Genomic DNA, 20,665 nt, shown 5'->3' on the forward strand with positions numbered 1-20,665 from the left:
CCAGAGGATTGCCCTGCCCTTTGCCCGCCTGTTCTGACTTGGAGAAGGCGAGTAATCCCAGACCGTGCTCAGCCGAGGCACACTGGCATGGAGTGTGGGCAGCCCGTTTCAGGCCTGTGTATCTGGGATGCCCGTCACAGCAATTGGCTCCACAGGTTGGCACTCTCACCTGCCCTCATCAATGAATTCAACCGCCATTGTACTGACGGCAAAAACGATCAACATGGCGATGAACATGTGATAAATCGTCTGAATGTGAGGACTCTCGAACAGTTCGCTGGAAGAGAGGAGACCCAGTCAGCACATCCATGCACCAGACAAGAGTGTTCCCACCAAACCCAAATAATCACAGGACTATCTGGGCTCTTCTCTAACTAAGGATGTCCAGAGGCTTCTGATCTGCGTTCTGTTCGGTTCACTATCAACCTCTCCTGGATGGGAAACTGCCCAGTGCTAGGCGTGGCTCACAGACAGCATTCCCACTGCTGAGCTTGAAGGTTGTCTGCTTCCTATCCTGCTCGCAAGGTTTGAGCGACAAATTTGGGCTGACATTTCAGTGCAGTACTGAGGGAGTGGGTTCTGTGGGAGGGGTGGTACTGGGGGAGTGGGTTCTGTGGGAGGGGTGGTACTGGGGGAGTGGGTTCTGTGGGAGGGGTGGTACTGGGGGAGTGGGTTCTGTGGGAGGGGTGGTACTGAGGGAGTGCTGCACTGTCAGATGTCAGGGTGTGCTGCCCTTCTGGAAGGGGAATACTACAGGAGTGTTGTGCTGCACTGTTGGAGGGGCAGTGCTGATACGGTGCTGCACTGTTGGAGGGGCCATCCTTCAAATGAGGTGTTAATCTACCCACTGAAGCCAGGGTAGATATGGCACACCTTGGATTTCTCTTCACTGTCGGCCAATATTTAACTCACAAACAATATTGACAAAAAAAAACATGCTATCTGGTCATTGATGCATTGCTGTTTGTGGGATCTTTCTGTGCACTGGTTGCCAGCCATGTTACCACAGTGAGTACACCTCAATGCCGTCACATGTTTGGGACATCCTGAGAGTGCAGAGACTGTTTACTGGGGGACGCTGAACTGTGCCTGGAATTGCTGTAACCCTGGCTTCACCTGCTTTCCACCGAGGTGCTGGCAATTCAATGCACATCAGTCAGGTGGGCAGAGACTGCTGGGATGCCCAGGGCTGCAGCCTGCTGGCTGGCAAATTACCCACATGGCTTTTCCCAGGTTTTCTGCACCTTGTATCGGGAATGGTCAGGTACAGCTCTCCCCACCATCGAGGAACATCTACAAGAGGCGATGTCTCAGGAAGGCAACATCCACCATCAGGGACCCCCACCATCCGGGCCGTGCCCTCTTCTCGATGCTGCCGTCAGGCGGGAGGTACAGGAGCCTGAAGACCCCACACCTCAAGGTTCAACAACATCTTCTTCCCCACTGCCGTCAGGTTCTTGAACCCACTTGAAAACCCCAACACTGCCTCGGACTGTATCTTTTCTTCTTTCTTAACCTGCACTAATGTTGTTATATTCATTTTGTTATGTATAGTTTATGTTAATTGAAGTTTATTTAACTTATGTTTGTCCTCTTCTTGTAACGTACTGCGCTGCTGCTGCAAAAAACTCATTTTCATGGCATTTATATCCTGAGTACATATGCCCGTAACAATAAACTTGAACTTGAACCACCCATGTCTGGGATCCCCCTGATCATGCTGTGTTACTTCCTGGGCAAGTACATCAGACAACCTGGCCAAGTACGTCAAGTAGTGAAGAAGCTGCAGAGATCCTACCTCGGGAGCTAGAAGCTGATGGGATAGGTCCCCTTACGGACACCCAGTGCCCAAACTTCTACAGAGCCCGGCAGGAGGTGGGAACAATTTATATGATGCGCTCATTATAGAAAGGCATCGCAGCGCATTTTGCAAAAGGAGAATCAGAAGGAGACCGACATCTAAGCCAAAGAGAACATGAAACTAGGCTGAAAGCTTGGTCGAAGAGGAAGGCTTTATGGAAATCCTTAAAACAAAGAGAGGAGATCTGGGCAGGGAGTTCCAGAGCTGAGGGTCTCCACTACAGAAGGCACAGCCACTAATGGTGGAGCGATTAAAATCAGGGGAGCACAAGAGGCCAGGATTGGAAGAACATAATGTCAAAGGACTGGGGCCTGTTCCAGGCAAATGCAGCAATGAAGTAACTTGACCCTTGTTCCAATTTGCAGCAATGAGAATAGGACGTCACTCAAAGTAACCCACTCAACCTGGGGTCAGAGGTTCCTGACCTGCCTGTCTGAAAAGGACAGGCAGTTCTGCCTACCTTTCGCTGTCTGTTTGCTTTACACAGAGCACTGGAGAATCCTCCCTTTGGTTTTTTGCAATTTGATCTTACCCCATTTGCGCAGCAGGCTTTATGCAGTATGATGAAGGGTCTGGAGTCCAAAACGTTGGCTCTGTTTCTCTCTCCACAGGTGCTGCCTGACCTGCTGAGTGTTTCTGTTGCAATTTCAGATTTTGGGCATTTGCAGTTTTTTTATTTTATTTAGTGTTTTCTCTGAGCTGACGGTCCCCTGATGGGATCAATGCTTTTCTATCTTCAACTGCCTGCAGCTCAGAGTCCTGGGGACAGGCTCAGCCAGGTATCTCCTGGGTGAGGAGTGGTGATGTCCACTCCGGCATATCCTGGGATTACCAATACGCAGCCAAGCCAGGAATACCAGAACCTCAAGAGCTCTCTCGTTTGCATTTCTAGTTGTCCAAAATTGCAAATCCAGTGTAAAATAGGAGCAAGCTGCTCGGAAATGCTGAAGCTAATTTGACATAGCCTAACGAAGCAGTGACTAATTAGGAAAAGGGTGAACTCATTGAGTTCAGTGCCAGTGCACTTTCGGTCCCACATTTTGCGACGGCGTTGCCCTGAATTTGGTCGGGTGTCCTGTGGAATCAGTGCGACACCAGACTCAGTGCCAGTTCCTGTTGCCAAGGTACCCTGAACCCGTCTGAAATGAGCCTGTACGATAAAAATAAAATGTGGTGTAGTGCAGGCTTTTGAGCAAGACGGCTGTGGTCCTCAGGTGGTGGCACATGCTCCAACTGACATCTCCTCTGACGACCTCACGGTGAGGAGGGGCGGGGGTGACGGCTGGTCAGATGCACCATCCTTTACTCTCACTCTCTATTCACAAAGAGAGTGAGAGTATCACAAAGAGAATCACAAAGACTAGGAGCAAGGCCAGGCTATTTGTCCCGTTGAAGCTGCTCTGTCATTCGATAGATCGTGGCTGATCTTTCATCTCACTTTCCCTGCCTTTCCCCATATTCCTCGATTCCCCTAGTGTCCAGTTAGAATGACACAGCACAAAAGGAGGCCATTTAGCCCATCATGCCTGTGCTAGTTCTTTGAAAGAGCTCTCCAATTAGTCTAAACAATGATCCAGATTTTTTTTTCTTTTCCAAGAATTTATCCAATTCCACTTTGAAAGTCATCATTAAGTCTGCTTCCACCGCCCTTTCAGTCCAGATCTCTGCAAACCCCCTGTGTATGTGCAAAGAATTTACCTCCTCTCCCACTGTCATCTGTGTTACTGAGGCTCCTGCCGTGATAATCACACACAAGAGTGTGCTTGGTGCTGCAGCTATCACTCTCAAGGGGAGTTAAAAGACACTTGCCCACCAAAGGCTGTACAAAATGCAAACTGGTGCAAAAGTGTAACGTTGCTCACAGTAACACTGTACATTGTAACGCTGCTCACAGTAACACTGTACGTTGTAACGCTGCTCACAGTAACATTGTACATTGTAATGCTGCTCACAGTTATACCGTACATTGTAGCATTGCCCGCAGCAGCACTGTACATTGTAACGCTGTTCACAGTAACATTGTACATTGTAACGCTGTTCACAGTAACACTGTACATTGTAACGCTGCTCACAGTTACACTGCACATTGTAACGTTGTTCACAGTAACACTGTACATTGTAATGTTGTTCACAGCAGCACTGTACATTGTAACATTGCTCACAGTTACACTGTACATTGTAATGCTGCTCACAGTAACACTGTAAATAGTAACCTTTCTTACAGCGACACTACATTGTAACACTTCTCACAGTAGCACTGTCTATTGCAACGCTGTTCACAGTGAAACTACATTGTAACACTGCTCACAGCAATACTGTACATTCTAACACTGGTCACAGTAATATTACACCGCTCACAGTAACACTGCACACAGTAACACCACACAGTTATACCTTTCATACTTACTCAAGGATTGAGCGTCGATTCACAAAGACTTTTCCTTTCTCTGTTGCAATTTTCTTGCCCCTTGGGACGAAGATGATGTTATTAAAAGTATACCCACCTCATCAACAATACTTACTGCAATGCTGTACAAGATACCGAGGGCTGGGGGGTGGGGGGCGGAGGTGCTGGAAAGAGAGAGTTAGAGACAGACAGAGGGGGGGTTATTAAGACTATGGGAGTTTGCTACAGTGTACAAGGGGTAGTATAAAAGCTGGAGAGGAGGGGGAGCTATGAGAGAGAGCTGGAGAGTGAATGGTGCAAGGAGACATGAGTGAATGGATAGAAAAACAAGAGATGGATAGAAAAGACATGGGGAAAATGAGCAGGAACTATAAAAGAGGGAGAGAGAGAGAGGGGGGAAAGAGAGAGGAGAGAGAGAGGGGGAGAGGAGAGAGAGGGAGGAAGGGAGAGGGTGAGAAAGAGAGGAGAGAGAGGGGAGGAAGGGAGAGAGGGAGTGAGAAAGAGAGAGAGGGAGAGAGAGAGGTAGGCAGAGAGAGAGCTGAGGGAGACAGTGAATGTGATGGGCAGAGGTGGAGAGAGTGAAAAGGATGGTTGCGAATGAGACAGGCAGCAAAAGAGAGCGAGGGTCAAACGTACAGAGAGGCAGAGACATATATAAGGACTTCTGTGGAGTATCATTCCTTGTATGTAAAGAGAGCAAGAGATCCAAGGAAGTAGAAACACACACATGCACTCACATATATACACACAGATAGAAATACACACATGGTCTTACACAGATACAAACACCTTTTTTTCTTTTTCAATCAAAGGTAAAAAGGGAGGGCCAGAGAGAGGCACGTAAGGGGAAAGCTGGATTTCTGTTGGGCTGGGATGTGACAGAGTACAGCTGAGCTGGGTCTGACCCTGCCACGTACTCAGACAGGATAACAGGACGACAGGACGATTATTCCCAAAACCACTCACATCACCCACCACTGCCCCATTCCCCCAGAGAACTGATGGGACGGCAGCCTGAAATTCCCGCCCCTCACCTTGGAGAGGGCTCGCAGGGACAACCTTCCATGTTGTGGATATCTTTTATGGGAAAGACCACATCTCCAGATGTTGAGGTAGCAGAGCAGACTCGATGGGCTGAATGGCCTACCTCTGCTCCTTTGTCTTGTGATCTTGGATGTGGTCAAGGTCAGGGCCGGCTGACAGCTGGCAGTCCTGTCCCACCGCACTCCCAGTGACAGAGGAATTTCAAGCCCAAGGTGTTTTGTGAACAACTCATACATTCACCGGCTGTAGTCATGTCAGATCTGAGCTGTCAGATCTGAGCTGTCAGATCAGTGCTTACCAATAGTGATACCCTCTCACTGCCTCTACAGAAGGAAAAAGCTCACTCTGCATGAAGCTCTCTGTACCTGTTTCTGTGTCCTGACTCCTGGGACTTGGTCACTTGTTTATACTGTGAATAGGACTCAATGGATTCTTCTATGGTTTTGTCTAGCAGCTCAGTCAGGTGACCTTTGAACTGATCCAATAATTCTACTTTCATATCCTAGGTCGGAGACAAAAAAATTTTTCTGTCAGCATGAGATTAAATGTTAAGGTAATCTGGTCACAGGTAGCCTGGCCACAGGTAATATTGTCACAGGTTATTTGCCAAGGATCCCAGATCCCCAGTTTGTCTGTGGCCAGCACTGTGTTCGACAACTCGCATTTGGCATTTTGAAAGGTGATGTGGACAGATAGAAAGATCGCCGGCAGAGGATCGCGCCATCTTCACTTCATCGACTCTGGTCCGTGCTGTAGTCACGTGTAACAATGCCTGGCCTTTCTGCCTGAACAGAACGTCGTCAACACTGGAGTATGAGTGTTATGGTTTCTCCTGTCACACAGTTTGCTGAACTTATTACAAGGATTAACTTAGACACATTTGTTGCCTGAATTCACAGAAGTAGGGGGTCTGTTTGGTCTAAACATTCAATTATGTTAAACCTTTTAAATGCAACAAGACTAAATGTGTAAAATCTATCGGTGCACATATAGTGCAAACTAAAGCCTTGGATTGCACAGTTCCATGTGAGTAATACAGAGACATCCGAGATGTATTCGGCACGTGACGGTGTTGTTAATTGTTTTGCGATGCATGGTTGACTCAGCTGCTGCCATTTTGGCCTAAATACGGAGCAAAGGAGCAGCATGGTCCTCACACAGAGGAGCTGGTCCTAACAGAAGGAAGTAATCCCGTCTTCCCAAGGAGATCAGAAAGACAGAACGATTTATAGAATGAGGGAATTGAATGCTGATTCTGCAATAAAAGAGGCACAAGGTTTCAGCTCAGGTGGAAATTCCAGAGATGCTTCTACAGAAAACTGTCTCCAGCAGCTTGGCTTGACTGAATTGGACAGCAGTCATCCACTTAAATATCATTGGAATTGGCTGCCTTCTGTGTGGGTCAGTCTGCCATCGGGGCAGGAGCAGGAGAAGGTGGTCACCTGGTGGGAAGGAGCCAAAATGGTGTTGGATCTACATAAGAAATAGGAGAAGGCCATTCAGCCCCTCGTGTCGGCTCTGTTATTCAGTAAGACCTTGGCTGGTCTTCTACCTCAGCGCCACTTTCTTGCACTAACCCTCAATTCCCACGGTAACCAAAAATCTATCAGTCTCTGTCTTGAATGACTGAGCCTCCACAGTCCTCTAGAATCAAGAATCCCAAAGATCCACCACCCTCTGGGTGAAGAAATTTCTCCTCATCTCTGTCCTGAAAATGGCCAACCACTTTTTCCAAGATGGTGACCCCTGGTTCTAGAAACCCCAGCTAGGGAATAGACATGAGCAGGGTAATTCTTTCACCCAAATATGGGCAGACATGTCATTAGAAGACATTCATGGCACAAAGGCATCACATTTCCTGTGATCCAGAGTGTACCAGGTCACATGATGCAGGGCTGTCAATCATTGATAGCTTTACCCTCCCATTACCCAGTGAGTGACCAACACAATCTGTGGAGGAGACCACTGAGATCAGAAAACTCCTGCTGCAAGGAGTGATAAATCCTTATCTGGATTCCAAACATGACCTTGCGTTTCATGGACTGATAAGCAAGTTATCTACCTTTATGAGGACTCTGAGTTGTACGTCCTTGACACAGGCCTTCACCCACACATAAACACATTGCAATTTAACCCTCTTCTCTACAACATCTTTTGGCCTGGCTTGGCCTTTTTGGTATCACAAGTAGATGGCTGAAGGATGAGCATGAGATGGGAACAAGCAAGTACATGCTGTTTCACAGCTTGTGAGGCTGGTCGACTGAGTGGTAATGGACAAGTGATGTACAGGTAATGTGCATGTAATGTACATGTAATGTGTAGGTAATGGGCAAGTAATGTACAGGTAATGGACGACTTGTTGGCAAGATGGGAATGAAGAGGAAAAGGCAAAAACTAGAAATTGCTCGGATCAGAATGATGCTTTAATTGTCCCTATCATTAACAATCCATAAAGATCCCGCCAATTCATGGAGGATTAAAAGAAATTCACCAGGACTCAGACTTTCTGGGAATGCAGAAGTCCCACAGTTGCAGATGACTTCCTGGCTGGTCTCCCAACACTGGGTTCCACATGAGGTCCAGCAGAGGAACCCAGCCTTACTGCACTTCCCCGACAGCTATGGTGCAGAACCTGCTCACTGAACCGGTGCCAGGTTAGACCCTTGAACGGAGAGAATCAGCTGGAAGGGAGAACGGTAAGTAGAGGGAAATTGAGATTTTTTTGAACATCTTGAATGTAGTGGCAATCACATAGTCACTGGATCTGCGACCTAATTGCAAATGATTCCCGCCATGGTCATTTAGGTTACAAGAGGTTTTAAGAACCTTTCTATCCTTCCATTGTCTTTCCATCCAGTCTCACTGTCCACACCCCTGCCATTGTCGGAAGACAATTGCTTTCACGGCGCTGTTGTGACACTCAAAAGAGGCTCCCTCATTCAAATGCAGATGAGGTAGATTCCTTTCAGAAAATCACAGCCCAGATCTTCCGCTGACCAGTGAGCTGCCTGAGCCTCACTCTTACTTGGAGCAAGCTTCCGGGTGGATTCTTCCGCTGGGAAGCCAGTGCCCAGCTGACTGGCAAGGCCCTGTGTATTGCAAGGCATTTCAGAATGAAACAGGCAGGCTAACCAGCTGTCAACATTGCCAAGGAATATGAATGTCTCTGATACTCAGAAACATTCAAAACCTCAACAAAAATGTAAAATATTATCAAAGCCAAGAATCAAAATTCTTAAAAAGGGCAATTAAGACATTGTGAAATAATTAGATAAAGCAATCAAATATATTTAAATTAACTCCAAGAGCAAAAATAGGAAATTAGCTGACACTGATCCTTTCTCTCTCTAACGGTTCCTTCCCTTTAGAATCAATGGGTCTACTGGACTTGCACCAGGTTAACCTGGCTTGGGACTGGCGGGGAGATTTCCCAGCCTGTGGAAGTTTGTGCTGGACTCCACCTATCCTAGGGCCTTCAGCTGAGCAAAGGTCTGAGACTTCCGCCTTTGCTCGGGATTCCCGAACTTCTGCCCAGTTACATAGGCAAAAGCAGGTGGTTCGAAGCAGAACTGCTGTCTTTTATTTGGTGGATCTAGTTGTAGCATGGTTTATTAGTAACTTAAGACATAAAATGTGCTGAGTGTCAATGCTTGGGAGGGACAGATGACAGCAGCATTTGAGTTTCACTGGGGACTTTCCTCACCTCTGTTTTGGGGCTGTGAATAATGATTGCTTTAATTAATCAACTTCATTATCATTGTATCAATGCAATTTTCCTTTTTTGTCTCTTTTCCTTCTCTCTTAATCCACTCTTTTTGTTTCTCTCTCCTTATTTCTCTTTTTACTACTAATTTGGTTTTAATTCTTTCACTGCCATTCAAACTTGTTCCTTTCTCTTTTCTTAAATTTCACTAAGATGTCGACCACAGGGCAGAATGTTTCCGACTGCAGCATCGTCAGTCTTTGCATTTCCAGCAATTTGCGCCACAAGTATATTGCGATGTTAATTGTGAGTCTAGCAGTTCAATAAGCATATTTCAGCGCACTTTGCATTGCAGACCTCTGACTCAATAATACTGGCCTAAGTCTGGCAATGTAAAAGCAACAAATAAATCCTTCCAATGGCCAATTCCTGCCAGTTTAAGCTGATATGGAGTCCGTATGGAGTCTGGATGTTACAAATTCTGTCGTGAAATCCTAAATTAAGGAGGGCAAAGCCATAGTAGCCTTATATTCCTACCTCAATGCGTTTCTTCCAGGCCATTAGATGATCAAAGTCATTACCATGATCGGCAGAACCTTCAAAGAAAGGAAAACTGGGTGAATAAAAGTTAATAAAATCAGCTTAAGAAAGTTCCCTTTCAGGTTACACCTCATTGGGGTTTCATCTCAGGGACCTGGGATCAGACTCAGCTCTGACTGACAGAGTAAGAGGCTCCTCCCCCAATGGCTCTAAGGGTCCTGACAAGTATTGGCAATTATCCTTCATATCAGTGGCTTTTCCAGTGAGTGGACCTCATAATCGGGAGTGTGCATTATCTAATCAGCAACAATGGGACGCAGAGAACATGACAGAGAATCTTTCCCCTGTGCATCAGCTATCAGGTGTTATCACGTGCCAGTGTGTGAATAAAAACTCTCACCAAATCAAGGTGCAAAGGGAGAAGAATTATTTATGGGCGAGAATGATTAAACAATGGGTCAACCGAGGTGGACTTTATGTTGGACTTTAAGCTTCATTGCCGTCAGAAGTGTCCCGGGAGAAGGGTCTTCAAACAGTCGAGTCCCTGTCATTGCCTTCAGCTATGCCCTGAAAGGAAAACAAAGTGGAAATCACGTGGGAGATGTGTAAGACTGAAAGGGATGGGGGCATTGGGAGAGGGGCAGCTGTAGGGGAGGGAGGTTGACATTAAGGAGGGGGGCAAAGAGGAGTGAGAGAGGGGTGATTGGGAAGGGGTTGTTGGAGAGGAGTGCAGCCAGGAGGGAACCTGCAGGTGGTGGCGTCTCATAAACCTATTGCCCTTTCTCCTCCAGATGGTAGAGGTCACAGGTTTGGGAAGTGCTGTCAGAGTAACCTGGGCGAGTAACTGCAGTGCAGTTTGTTAATGGTGCACACTGCAGCCACTGTGCGCCAGTGTTGGTGAGAGAGTGTTTAGGGTGGTGGATGGTGTGTCAATCGAGTGGGCTGCTTTGTCCTGGATGGTATCGAGCTTCCTGAGAGCTGTTGGAGCCACACTCACCCAGGCAAGTGGAGGGTGTCCCATCACACTCCTCACTTGTGCCTTGTAGATGGTAGAAAGGCCTTGGGGTGTCGGGAGGTGAGTCACTCACCACAGGGTCCCCAGCCTCTGACTTGGTCTTGTAGCCACAGTAGTTATGTTTACTGCACTTGGTTAATGCTCTGTGATGTTGCTTTCATGACCCATATCTAAGGAAGATTCTTACCATTTGCTACAGCGTTTTGTGCGGTGTTTTCTTTGGATTGTTTCCTTCTCTCTCGCACTTCGGATTCTTCCAAGCAGTCGTTCATGTTTATTGGAATTCTGAGAAAACACATAAAAATCGATTTATTCTGAAAGAAGCAAGCATAAGCTGTGCCGTGTGGTATGTCCACACTACACAGTGTGGCCGTGTCTTCCTGCACTGTACTTATGTGGTGCTGTGTGATCACGTGTGCTCTGCTATCTGCTGCAGGCACCTTGAGTGGCATGGACCAGATTCCCATATTTCCTTATGACAGAGAGGGAAACCATTCAGCCCATCAAGTGTGTACTGGCTCTTAGAGCAACCTCATTCTCTGTAACCTATTCTTCCCATATTCTCATCAGTTCTACAACCTGCTGGCACAATGGACAATTTACAGTAGCTAATTAACCTACCAACCCGCACACTGCCTGTGCAGTATGCTGCATATACCATATGTTGTTCGTACCATTTTGTGCATCTGCTGTAAGTTACATATACCACTTACCTGTAATGTGGTTGACATGACCTGTGATCTGGGTGTGACACTGTATCGTGAAATGCGTGCTGTCAACAGCTCATACTGTGAGCCGTTATATAAGCTGTTCCCAACACACATTTCACGATATCCATACTCCTTCTTGGACAGTTCTAAGAGACATTTGGACAGGTACGTGGACAGGAAAGGTTGAGAAGGATATGGGCCAAACACGGGCAAGTGGGACTGGCTTAGACAGGTCGGCGTGGACCAGTTGGGCCGAAGGGTGTGTTTCCGTGCTGTATTGCCCTATGACTCTACGACTTGTGTAGAATCATAAGTTGTAGAATCACTACAATACAGAAGGAAGCAATTGGCCCGTCATGTCCATGCCAGCTCCTTGTAGAGAAATCCAGTCAGTCCCCTTCCCCGACTGTTTCTCAGTAGCCCTGTAAATTATTTTCCCTCAAGTTCCTATCAAATTTTGCAAGCCCTGGCTGTCCTTGAGCTCCGGATTATAATTACCCTCAGCAGAAAACAACTTGCTCCTCCCCCCTGTTATCCATCATGTTGAATCTGTGTCCCCTGGCCATGAACCAAAGGTGAGTGGGGACCGTTTGTATTTACCCAGTGTAAGCCGGCCTGATCTCGTGTCCCTGAGATTCATCCTCAGTGAACTCCCAAACATGCCAGAAGCAAATAGCAATATATTTGGTTTCCTGACTGGATCCTGCTGTCTTCTGGCTCTTTGGTCACTAGTTTATTTGCCTAACTATTCACAAACTCACATGAGCAAAGCTGGGAGGATAAAAATTTCCTCTCGCAACACAGCAAACTCTTTCTGTGGAGATACACTAAAGCAATGGATCTACTGGGGACAACTTCTCACAGTCTGTGTGACTTATTATTACTTTATGGGCCTCATTCCCTTGCACTCTGGAACAAACATTTCACTGTCCAATATTAAGGTGCATGAGATGGGATTGTGTGCGGGAGGTATTATGAGCATTACTTATGAGGAATTTTTTCTTTCTGAAAAGCCCATAGTTAACTGTAAACCAACAGCCTGGGTTACTTTACAGGAAATATATCAATAAATGCAGTTGTTTCCACTGAGTTGTATCTGTTTCTTGCTGCTTCTCATTTGAAAATATTAAAAATATCATTTTCTCTTGCATTTCTCTGATCTCACAATGCATTCCCACAGTCCTACACTAAATAGCACACCCGTCACATGGTAAATTGGTTGATGGAGCCTCATTTGCTAGGTTGGTACATCGCAGGACAGTAATGGTCAGTTGTGGCCTAAAGTTGTGGCTGCATCTCCTCCCAGGCTTGCTCCTGAGGATGGTGCTGTGGGATGGTACTGAGGAGAACCATTCTGACAAGCACCAAGTCCAGGAACCCGAGTGGGCAGCACTGATGAGCATGTCAGTGCTCTTTCCCTTTCAGTTCTGCCTGGCTTTTCTTTATCTTCTGCTCTCTCCAGCTTCAGAAAAGGCTGCTTACAGTCCTCTTGATGCTCCCGGAAAGCTTTCAGGATTTTAAGTCGCCTTTTTTTCCCACCAACTCCTTCTAATTTGACATACGGTTTTGTCTCTCACCTCTCACTTTATCCCTGGTAGGAATCTGCCCACCGTCCTGTGAATGGTTATAGAAATAGGTTTAAGCCAGAGGATTGTAGTCCAAGGGGGGAATTGAATCCTATCCCTAATCAATTACTACTGACTTTGCCCTGTAGATAAAGCTCAGCAGCCATAAATTAATTTAGTCCAACTATCTGCTTCCAGTTGTTCCAGATAATGTTCTTCTCTCTAGTTTTCCCTTGAAAACATTTACGACCATCATTCCTGATAAACTGCTCCAAACACGAACACCTTCTCAGTGAAGCCTCTCCTGAAAGAATCGATTTTCAATGTATATTAATGCCTTCTCCATCGAAGAATGTTATTAGGTTGCAAATCTTTTCTCTTCATAAATGACAAAGAAATTCTTTTTTTAAAAATCTGTTGTTTGATGAAGGTGCAATCGTGGAGCCAAAATGGAGGTGTGTCTCAGAGAGGAGAGGGAGGTGGTGGGTTGTTTGACCAGATGATCCAAAGTGTTCATCTCAGAACTGGATCCAGTGCTCACGGTGGGAGACACCAGAACTGGATCCATTGCTCACAGTAGGAGAGACCAGAACTGGAGCCAGGGCTCACGGTGGGAGAGACCAGAACTGGATCCAGTGATTACAGTGGGGGGGGGGGGGGGCAGAACTGGAGCCAATGCTCATGGTGGGAGACACCAGAACTGGAGCCAGTGCACATGGTGGGAGACACCAGAACTGGACCCAGTGCTCATGGTGGGAGAGACCAGAGCTGGATCCAGTGCTCACGGTGGGAGACACCAGAACATAAAACAGTTTGATCATGAGTTCGGTGACTATCAGGTTCCTATTCCTTCACCTGAGTCGAGATCAGATACTGAAATGCTATCACATTTCAACAATGGCAAAGTCAATATGAAAGGAAAGGGTTAATTAGTCTCCCTGAAATCTGCTATTATTACACTGGTATTGATTTTTATATATCATAGTAATATTAACCTTCAGCCTTTGCCTTTACAGCAGAGAACTGAAAGTTAATTTGAAGCATCTCTGTGCTAATTAGTCAGGACCGACTGTAAAGCAATGGTCAGTTCGTTCTCCATTAACCATAATTAAAAGACATGCCAGGGATGCTGAGTCAGATACTTCACAGAACTTTAATCACTTGAGAACAAGTTCAGAAAATCAGAAAGCTCTGTGATGATGAAATTTCTGTGCAGACGTTATCTGATTTAATTGGAAAGAAGAACTGAGAGAACCTGAGGCAGAAGGGAAGGTTTCACTTGATGCGTTGGCAGTTTGAGGTAACAAGGGTGGAACTGGAGATACCACAATAAATGAATGGTCCAAGAGTTTCAGACGTGAAAACAGATTGAGTTATTGGTCCGGGATTGATTAATGGGATTCTGGCATGGAATTGTCCCTGAACTCCTGGTGGAATAAGTAATGCAGAAGATTGGGAGGTGGGGAAGAGAACCATACAGATATTGGCTGTTTGCAATCAGTTTGTAAGGCTCAAAATAATGAGACCTCTCAATCACACCCTAAAATAACTTTTCTCAATGATCCATGTCCACTCAGATGGGAGACAATCATTTCCTTTTACTTGTGCTACGCATATACAGAAGCCAACACCAAGACACATACACATGGTGTATTGGTCTGACACGGACACACACAGGATGTACAGTGTCTGATATTGGGACACATACAGGGTGTATAGGGTCTGACACTGGAACACACACGGGGTGTATAGGGTCCGACACTGGGACACACACATGGGGTGTACAGGGTCCGACACTGGGACACACATATGGGGTGTACAGGGTCCGACACTGGGACACACACACACATACGGGGACAAGGAAAATTTGACAAACTGGATGTGAAATGAGCCTGGTGGTAGGAGTCAGAGGATGATAGTGGAGGGTTGGTTTTTAAAATTGCCAGCTTGTGACCAGTGGTGTACACCGGGTATCGGTGCTGGGACTATGCTGTTTGTATTATGGATAAACAATCTGGACGCGAATGTTTCAGGTAAGTTCGCAGCTGAAACAAAGACCTGTGCTGGTGTTGACGGTGAGGAAGGTCGGTTTTGGCTGCAGGGTGATGTTGATCAGTTGCTAAGATGGGCAGAGAAGTGGCAGATGGAACTTAATCCTGAAATCTCTCTTTTTTGGGAGGACTATTAAGGCTAGGCTGGAGACAATGGATGGTAGGATGGTAGGAAGTACTGTGGAACAGAGGGACCTTGGTGTACATATCCAAGGATACCTGAAGGGGGCAGCAGCCAGAGATAAGTTGGCTTAGAAGACATCCAGGATGCTGGCCTTCATTAGCCAGGGCATGGAATATAAGAGCAGGGAGATCTGGTACAACATTATAAAACATTGGTTAGGCCACATCTGGTGAACTGTGCACAGTTCTGGTCACAACACTGTAGGAAGGATGTGTTTGTACTAGAGAGGGTGCAGAGGAGATTCCCCAGGATGGAGACACAAGGGACTGCAGATGGTGGGATCTGGAGCAAAAAACAAACTGCTGCAGGAACTCAGCGGGTCGGGCAGCATCTGTGGAGGGAAATGGATGGTCGACATTATGGGTCGAGACATTTCATCTGGACTGTACTGGGACACACACAGGGTGTACAGGAACTGACGCTGGGACACGCACGGGTTGTACAGGGTCCAGTACTGGGAAACACACACACGAGGTGTACAGGGTCCAACACTGCGAAACACACACACGAGGTGTACAGGGTCCCACACTGGGACACACACGAGGTGTACAGGGTCCGACACACACACATCTGGCGTGAACAGGAGCTGAAACCGAGGCAGGAAGTCTTGTGAGCATTTGGAGGAGGAGCCACCTAGAATAATATGAAAACTTGATCCCACGTTCTTGCTGCTGCTCACTATCCTGTGACCACTGGTGGAAAGAATTTGAACTGTAATGACACCAGGACGGAGCTGTGTTGTGGTCTTAACCACCACCCCACCCCACCCCTCCTTCAATGTCTTGCCTGATTAAACAGTAACCTTTGACTCTGCTCAGCCATGTGCTCGGTGAGGTTTACCCAGGGAGCTGAACCGTGCATCAGTCTATGTCTTTGGAGGGGAAACTGGAAATTTAACCCCCACCATCAAAATCTCATGGTACAATAGATTTACTTTATAAACATATCTCTTTAAACTATAAACCATTTAAACCATAAATAAGAAAGCGTGCCCCTGAATTGTTCTGTGACATACCACAAATTGACTTGACTGACTTTTGTCCCTTTGATGCAATATTTCAATCTGACTGCGTGCAGGCAATACTCACCAGGTTCCTGCTCACTGCTCACCCTCCAGTCCTTCTGCTGCTCCTGAGCTTCTCGATCAACTTCGGTGAGTGCCGGACTTTGTACCAACTCACAAAGATACGCACAGTGTTGTAATCTTCCAGGAGGTTGTAGCTGTGACCTTCCAATCAAGAAGATATACACAAGCTCTTTGCCCCAGTTCTTGGGGACTGTTTTAACTTGTTCCTGTCTGGCTCATCTCTGTGATCTACTCTCTCTCTCTCTCTCTCTCTCTCTCTCTCTCTCTCTCTCTCTCTCTCTCTCTCTCTGCCCTTTCTCACGGGATTTCACACAGGGTGTAGTCAAAGTCAAAGTCGAATTTATTGTCAGACACACAAGTACATGTGTGCACGGGTGCAATGAAAAACTTACTTGCAGCAGCATCACAGGCACATAGGATTATATAAGCAGCATTCACAAGAAAAACATAAATTAAGCATAAAGTAAACAATTTTTATATGAAAGAACACAATTAGAACAAAAAACAAGCTCCATTTAAGTGAGAAGTGATCATAGTGGTCACAGTGTTGCTAAACTGTAGTGATTAAGGTTGTGCAGGTTGGTTCAAGAACTGAATGGTTGAAGGGAAGCAGTTGTTCCTGAACCTGGTGGTGTGAGACTTCAGTCTTCTGTACCTCCTGCTAGGGGCTAACACTGAGGCTCACACACAGCATAGGCCTGGTACCCTACCCAAGTGGTCTCTCTTGCACAATACATTAGGGGCCACACATTGTCCCTGATTCTGACATCTAAATTTGTTCAGCTAAAGTGTTTTGCTTCCATCAACAGCAGCCACCTTCCTTTGTGCTGGGATTCAGCTCTCCTTTTTTCATTGTTTGCAACATGTCTGTGATGAGCTTTGGAACTGAGTGGTCCTGGTAAAACCCAAACTGAGCATCAGCGAGCAGGTTGGTGCAAGGATCATGCCGTCAACAACACATTCCATCACTTTGTTGATAACTGAGAGACTGATAGGGCTGTGACTGGTCTGACTGAATTTTTGAGTGGGCCATACCAGGCCAATTTTCCACATTGTCGGGTCGATGCCTGTGTTGTGACTGCTCGAGACTCTGGTGCACCCAGTGCTCTCAGCGGCTTCTCGGTATCAGAGTGGTTGGAGACAGATTCGTGTGAGAGCGGGGATCTCAGCAGTTCTGTCTGCTGTAAATGCTCCAGCCTTGGCTTTTGCATTCACATCCTAGGCTCCATCATCACCAAGGATGGGGATGTTGTTCACAGCTCCTTTCTATTACTCATTTACCGACCGCACAGACAGGGTTGAAGTTTCGTTAGAGTGCTAAATATAAGCACAGTGAAAAAGGGGCAAATGTTTTTCCTGGGCTCCACATTCACCGTAATTCTACGCAGTGGCATCACCTCCACCAGCTTAAATATTCACACCCTCCACCAGCAGTACACATCCGCTACAGTCTGCCTCACATCACAAGAGGCATTCCAGCAATGTCCCGAATCTTCCTTCACACACTTGGGGTGAACAGGGCACGATACACACACACACACACACACACACACACACACACACACACACACACACACACGGTGTACAGGGTCTGATACTGGGACACACACACACAAGGCGTGTACAAAACTTGGATACACACAAACACACACACACACACACACACACAGGGTGTACAGAGTCAGACACTGGGACACAAACACGGGGTGTCTACGGGGGGGGGGGGGGGGGGCTGACCTGACTCTGGGACACACACACGGGGTGTACAGGGTCCCACACTGGCACACACACGGGTTGTACAGGGTCCGACACTGGGACACACATACACAGACCCATGGTGTGTACAGATTCCGATACTGCAATATACACACACAGGGAGTGTACAGGGTACAACACTGGGACACACACACAAGGGGTGTAGAGGGTCTCAGAACTGGGATACACACACACACGCACACACACACACACACACACACACACACACACACCCATGCACACACATAGACGGGGTGTACAGGGTCTGACTCTGGGACACACACACACAGGGTGTACAGAGTCCATCACTGGGACACATGCACCTCCCAAGACTGCAACGTCTACAACTTCGAACAAGGGCATCCTGCTGCCCTTGTTCAAAGTTGCAGAGGTTGCAGTTTTGGGAGGTGCAAAGGTGACTGGGGAGTGAGGAAGGACCCTGACTGAACAGAGCTCAAAACAAAGGCAGAAGCACCGGCTCAAATAAGAGGAGTTCATGTGTGAAGATCTGCCCTTTGCACCTCGGGCTCCATTTCTGCACAGTGAAATCAGGGATGATAGTCTTGGAGTGCATCACCCAATAATCATTGTGCAAGATCGAAATCCAAACCAACTGTGCAGATTTCACTTGCCACTTACCTCGGTGCATCTGACAGCAAGAGCCTCATTCACTCAATCCTCATGTGTTCCATTCCCACTCCCACCAGTCAACCTCGGTTCTCTCCCTCTTTGTTCACCTTTTCCGTCCCTTTCATGCCCCCCCCCCTTCCCATTACCTCGGCTCCCCCACCTCATTAAATCTGCCCATCACCCACATACCTCCAAACCAGGGCTTCTTCTCCCTTGGTTCACATTCCTACCCCCTCCCCCTTACCCACTTGGCTCCATCTGTCCATCGTTCCCCCCTTTATCTGGTTCCACCTTTCACCTATCGGCTCCTGTCCCGTCCCACCCCTCCCCCTCACCTCTATATACCGGCCATCTTCCCTCGACACTCTCAGTCCTGATGCAGGGTCTCAATTTAGAACATAGAAACATAGAAAACTTACAGCACAATTCAGGCCCTTCGGCCCACAAAGCTGTGCCAAACATGTCCCTACCCTAGAAATCACTAGGCTTACCCATAGCCCTCTATTTTTCTCAGCTCCATGTACCTATCCAACAGTCTCTTAAAAGACCCTAATGTATCCGCCTCCACCACCGTTGCCGGCAGCCCATTCCACGCACTCACCACTCGCTGAGCAAAAAACTTACCCCTGACATCTCCCCTATACCTACTCCCCAGCACCTTAAACCTGTGTCCTCTTGCGGCAACATTTCAGCCCTGGGAAAAAGCCTCTATCTACACGATCAATGCCTCTCATCATCTTATACACCTCTGTCAGGTCCCCCCTCATCCTCCGTCCTTGTTGCTTTGTCTCTTCTTCTCTGTAATGTTAACTCCCCCTGCAACCATTTCACCCCAGAACTCTCCATCATCCTAGTTTGGCTTCATGTGTGTCTCTCTTCAACTCACCATTGGTACTCTGCCATTGAGTTTTCTAAACCCTATGCTCTAGAATTGCCTCTCTAATTTACCTAATCCTCTTGAAAAATCCTCCTTAAAACCTTTGACCAGCCTTCTTGATGCTTGCCTCAGCATCTATTTTGTCTTATGCCTCTATGAAATGGGGAGTTTTAGGACATTGAAAGACAATATTTACTTGCGGGTTCTGATTGCTAATTCATTTACAGAATTTGCAAGTTGTTGAGTGCAAATGGACTCCTGTACTTATACACATTAACGAAACAATGCTGTTTATAGAGCAACTACAACGTCTGCGCTTTTATGGACATTTATTGGTGGTGAACTGCTTTGGGATGTTTTGAATGAATCAGAATCAGGTTTATTATCACTGAGATATGTTGTGAAATTTGCTGTTTTGTGGCAATGGTACAGTGTGAGAAAGAACATGTACATACATGTTCATACATTTCAGTTTCCCTCTCTGTCATATAGTCATACAGCAGGGAAACAGGCCCTTCAGCCCACCAAATCTGTACTGACCATCAATCACCCATTTACACTAATCCTACATTAATCCGATTCTCCCTACAGTCTATCAACTCACCCCCAGATTCTACCCCTCACCCACACACTAGGAACAATTTACAGCAGCCAATTAACCAATCAACCTGCACGTCTTTGGGATGTGGGAGGATACCAGAGCACCCTGGGGAAACCCACACGGTCACAGGGAGAACGTGCAAACTCCACACAGACAGCACCAGAGGCTGGGATTGAACCTGGGTCTCTGGAGCTGTGAGGTAGCAGCTCTACCAGCTGTGCCACTGTGCTGCCTCATCCTAGCTCAGTTGGGTCATTGTCCCTCCTCCTGTCCAGCCTCAATCATGTCATTATTGTTCCTTTGGAGCACCTCCAATTAAGCCTGCACCACTCCTTTCCCTCTCCTCTGCAATGTGTTATTTATTAGTCCAAGAGGATTTATTATGGACAAGTGGAAAATGCAATCTGTTTCATATCATGAGTGCGTTGCAGCTGGTCTGAACAGCAGTACCCAAAGTTCTTTAACATTTCAACTGCCAATCTTTCCTCAGAATGGAATGTATTTGGAAATCTGCAAAAAATTGTACAAAATCAATAGTTGGATTTCAGGTCAGGAGCGAGGGCAATTGATCAGTTGTAAAGGGTTTAATTATTACCTTTGCAACAGGCATTGCTCCATTTAGCATGGGACTGGAG

At 46.8% G+C, this 20,665-nt stretch overlaps 1 protein-coding gene across 1 annotated transcript in view; it reads right to left on the reverse strand.

The window, feature by feature from the left end:
• LOC127566999 (sterol O-acyltransferase 2-like) overlaps positions 1-16,413 on the reverse strand; it is a 39,305-nt gene extending 22,892 nt beyond the window's left edge. The window contains exons 1-6 of the mRNA XM_052009603.1: positions 16,169-16,413; positions 10,758-10,855; positions 9,553-9,611; positions 5,678-5,814; positions 4,269-4,328; positions 170-277 (exon numbers count right to left, since the gene is read on the reverse strand). Of these exons, the coding sequence (XP_051865563.1) occupies positions 170-277; positions 4,269-4,328; positions 5,678-5,814; positions 9,553-9,611; positions 10,758-10,842 (449 nt within the window). The 5' untranslated portion in view covers positions 10,843-10,855; positions 16,169-16,413. The remainder of the gene's footprint in view (positions 1-169; positions 278-4,268; positions 4,329-5,677; positions 5,815-9,552; positions 9,612-10,757; positions 10,856-16,168) is intronic.
• Positions 16,414-20,665: the final 4,252 nt, after the last annotated feature.

This window comes from Pristis pectinata, chromosome X, assembly GCF_009764475.1.
Source record: "Pristis pectinata isolate sPriPec2 chromosome X, sPriPec2.1.pri, whole genome shotgun sequence".
NCBI lineage: Eukaryota > Metazoa > Chordata > Chondrichthyes > Rhinopristiformes > Pristidae > Pristis > Pristis pectinata.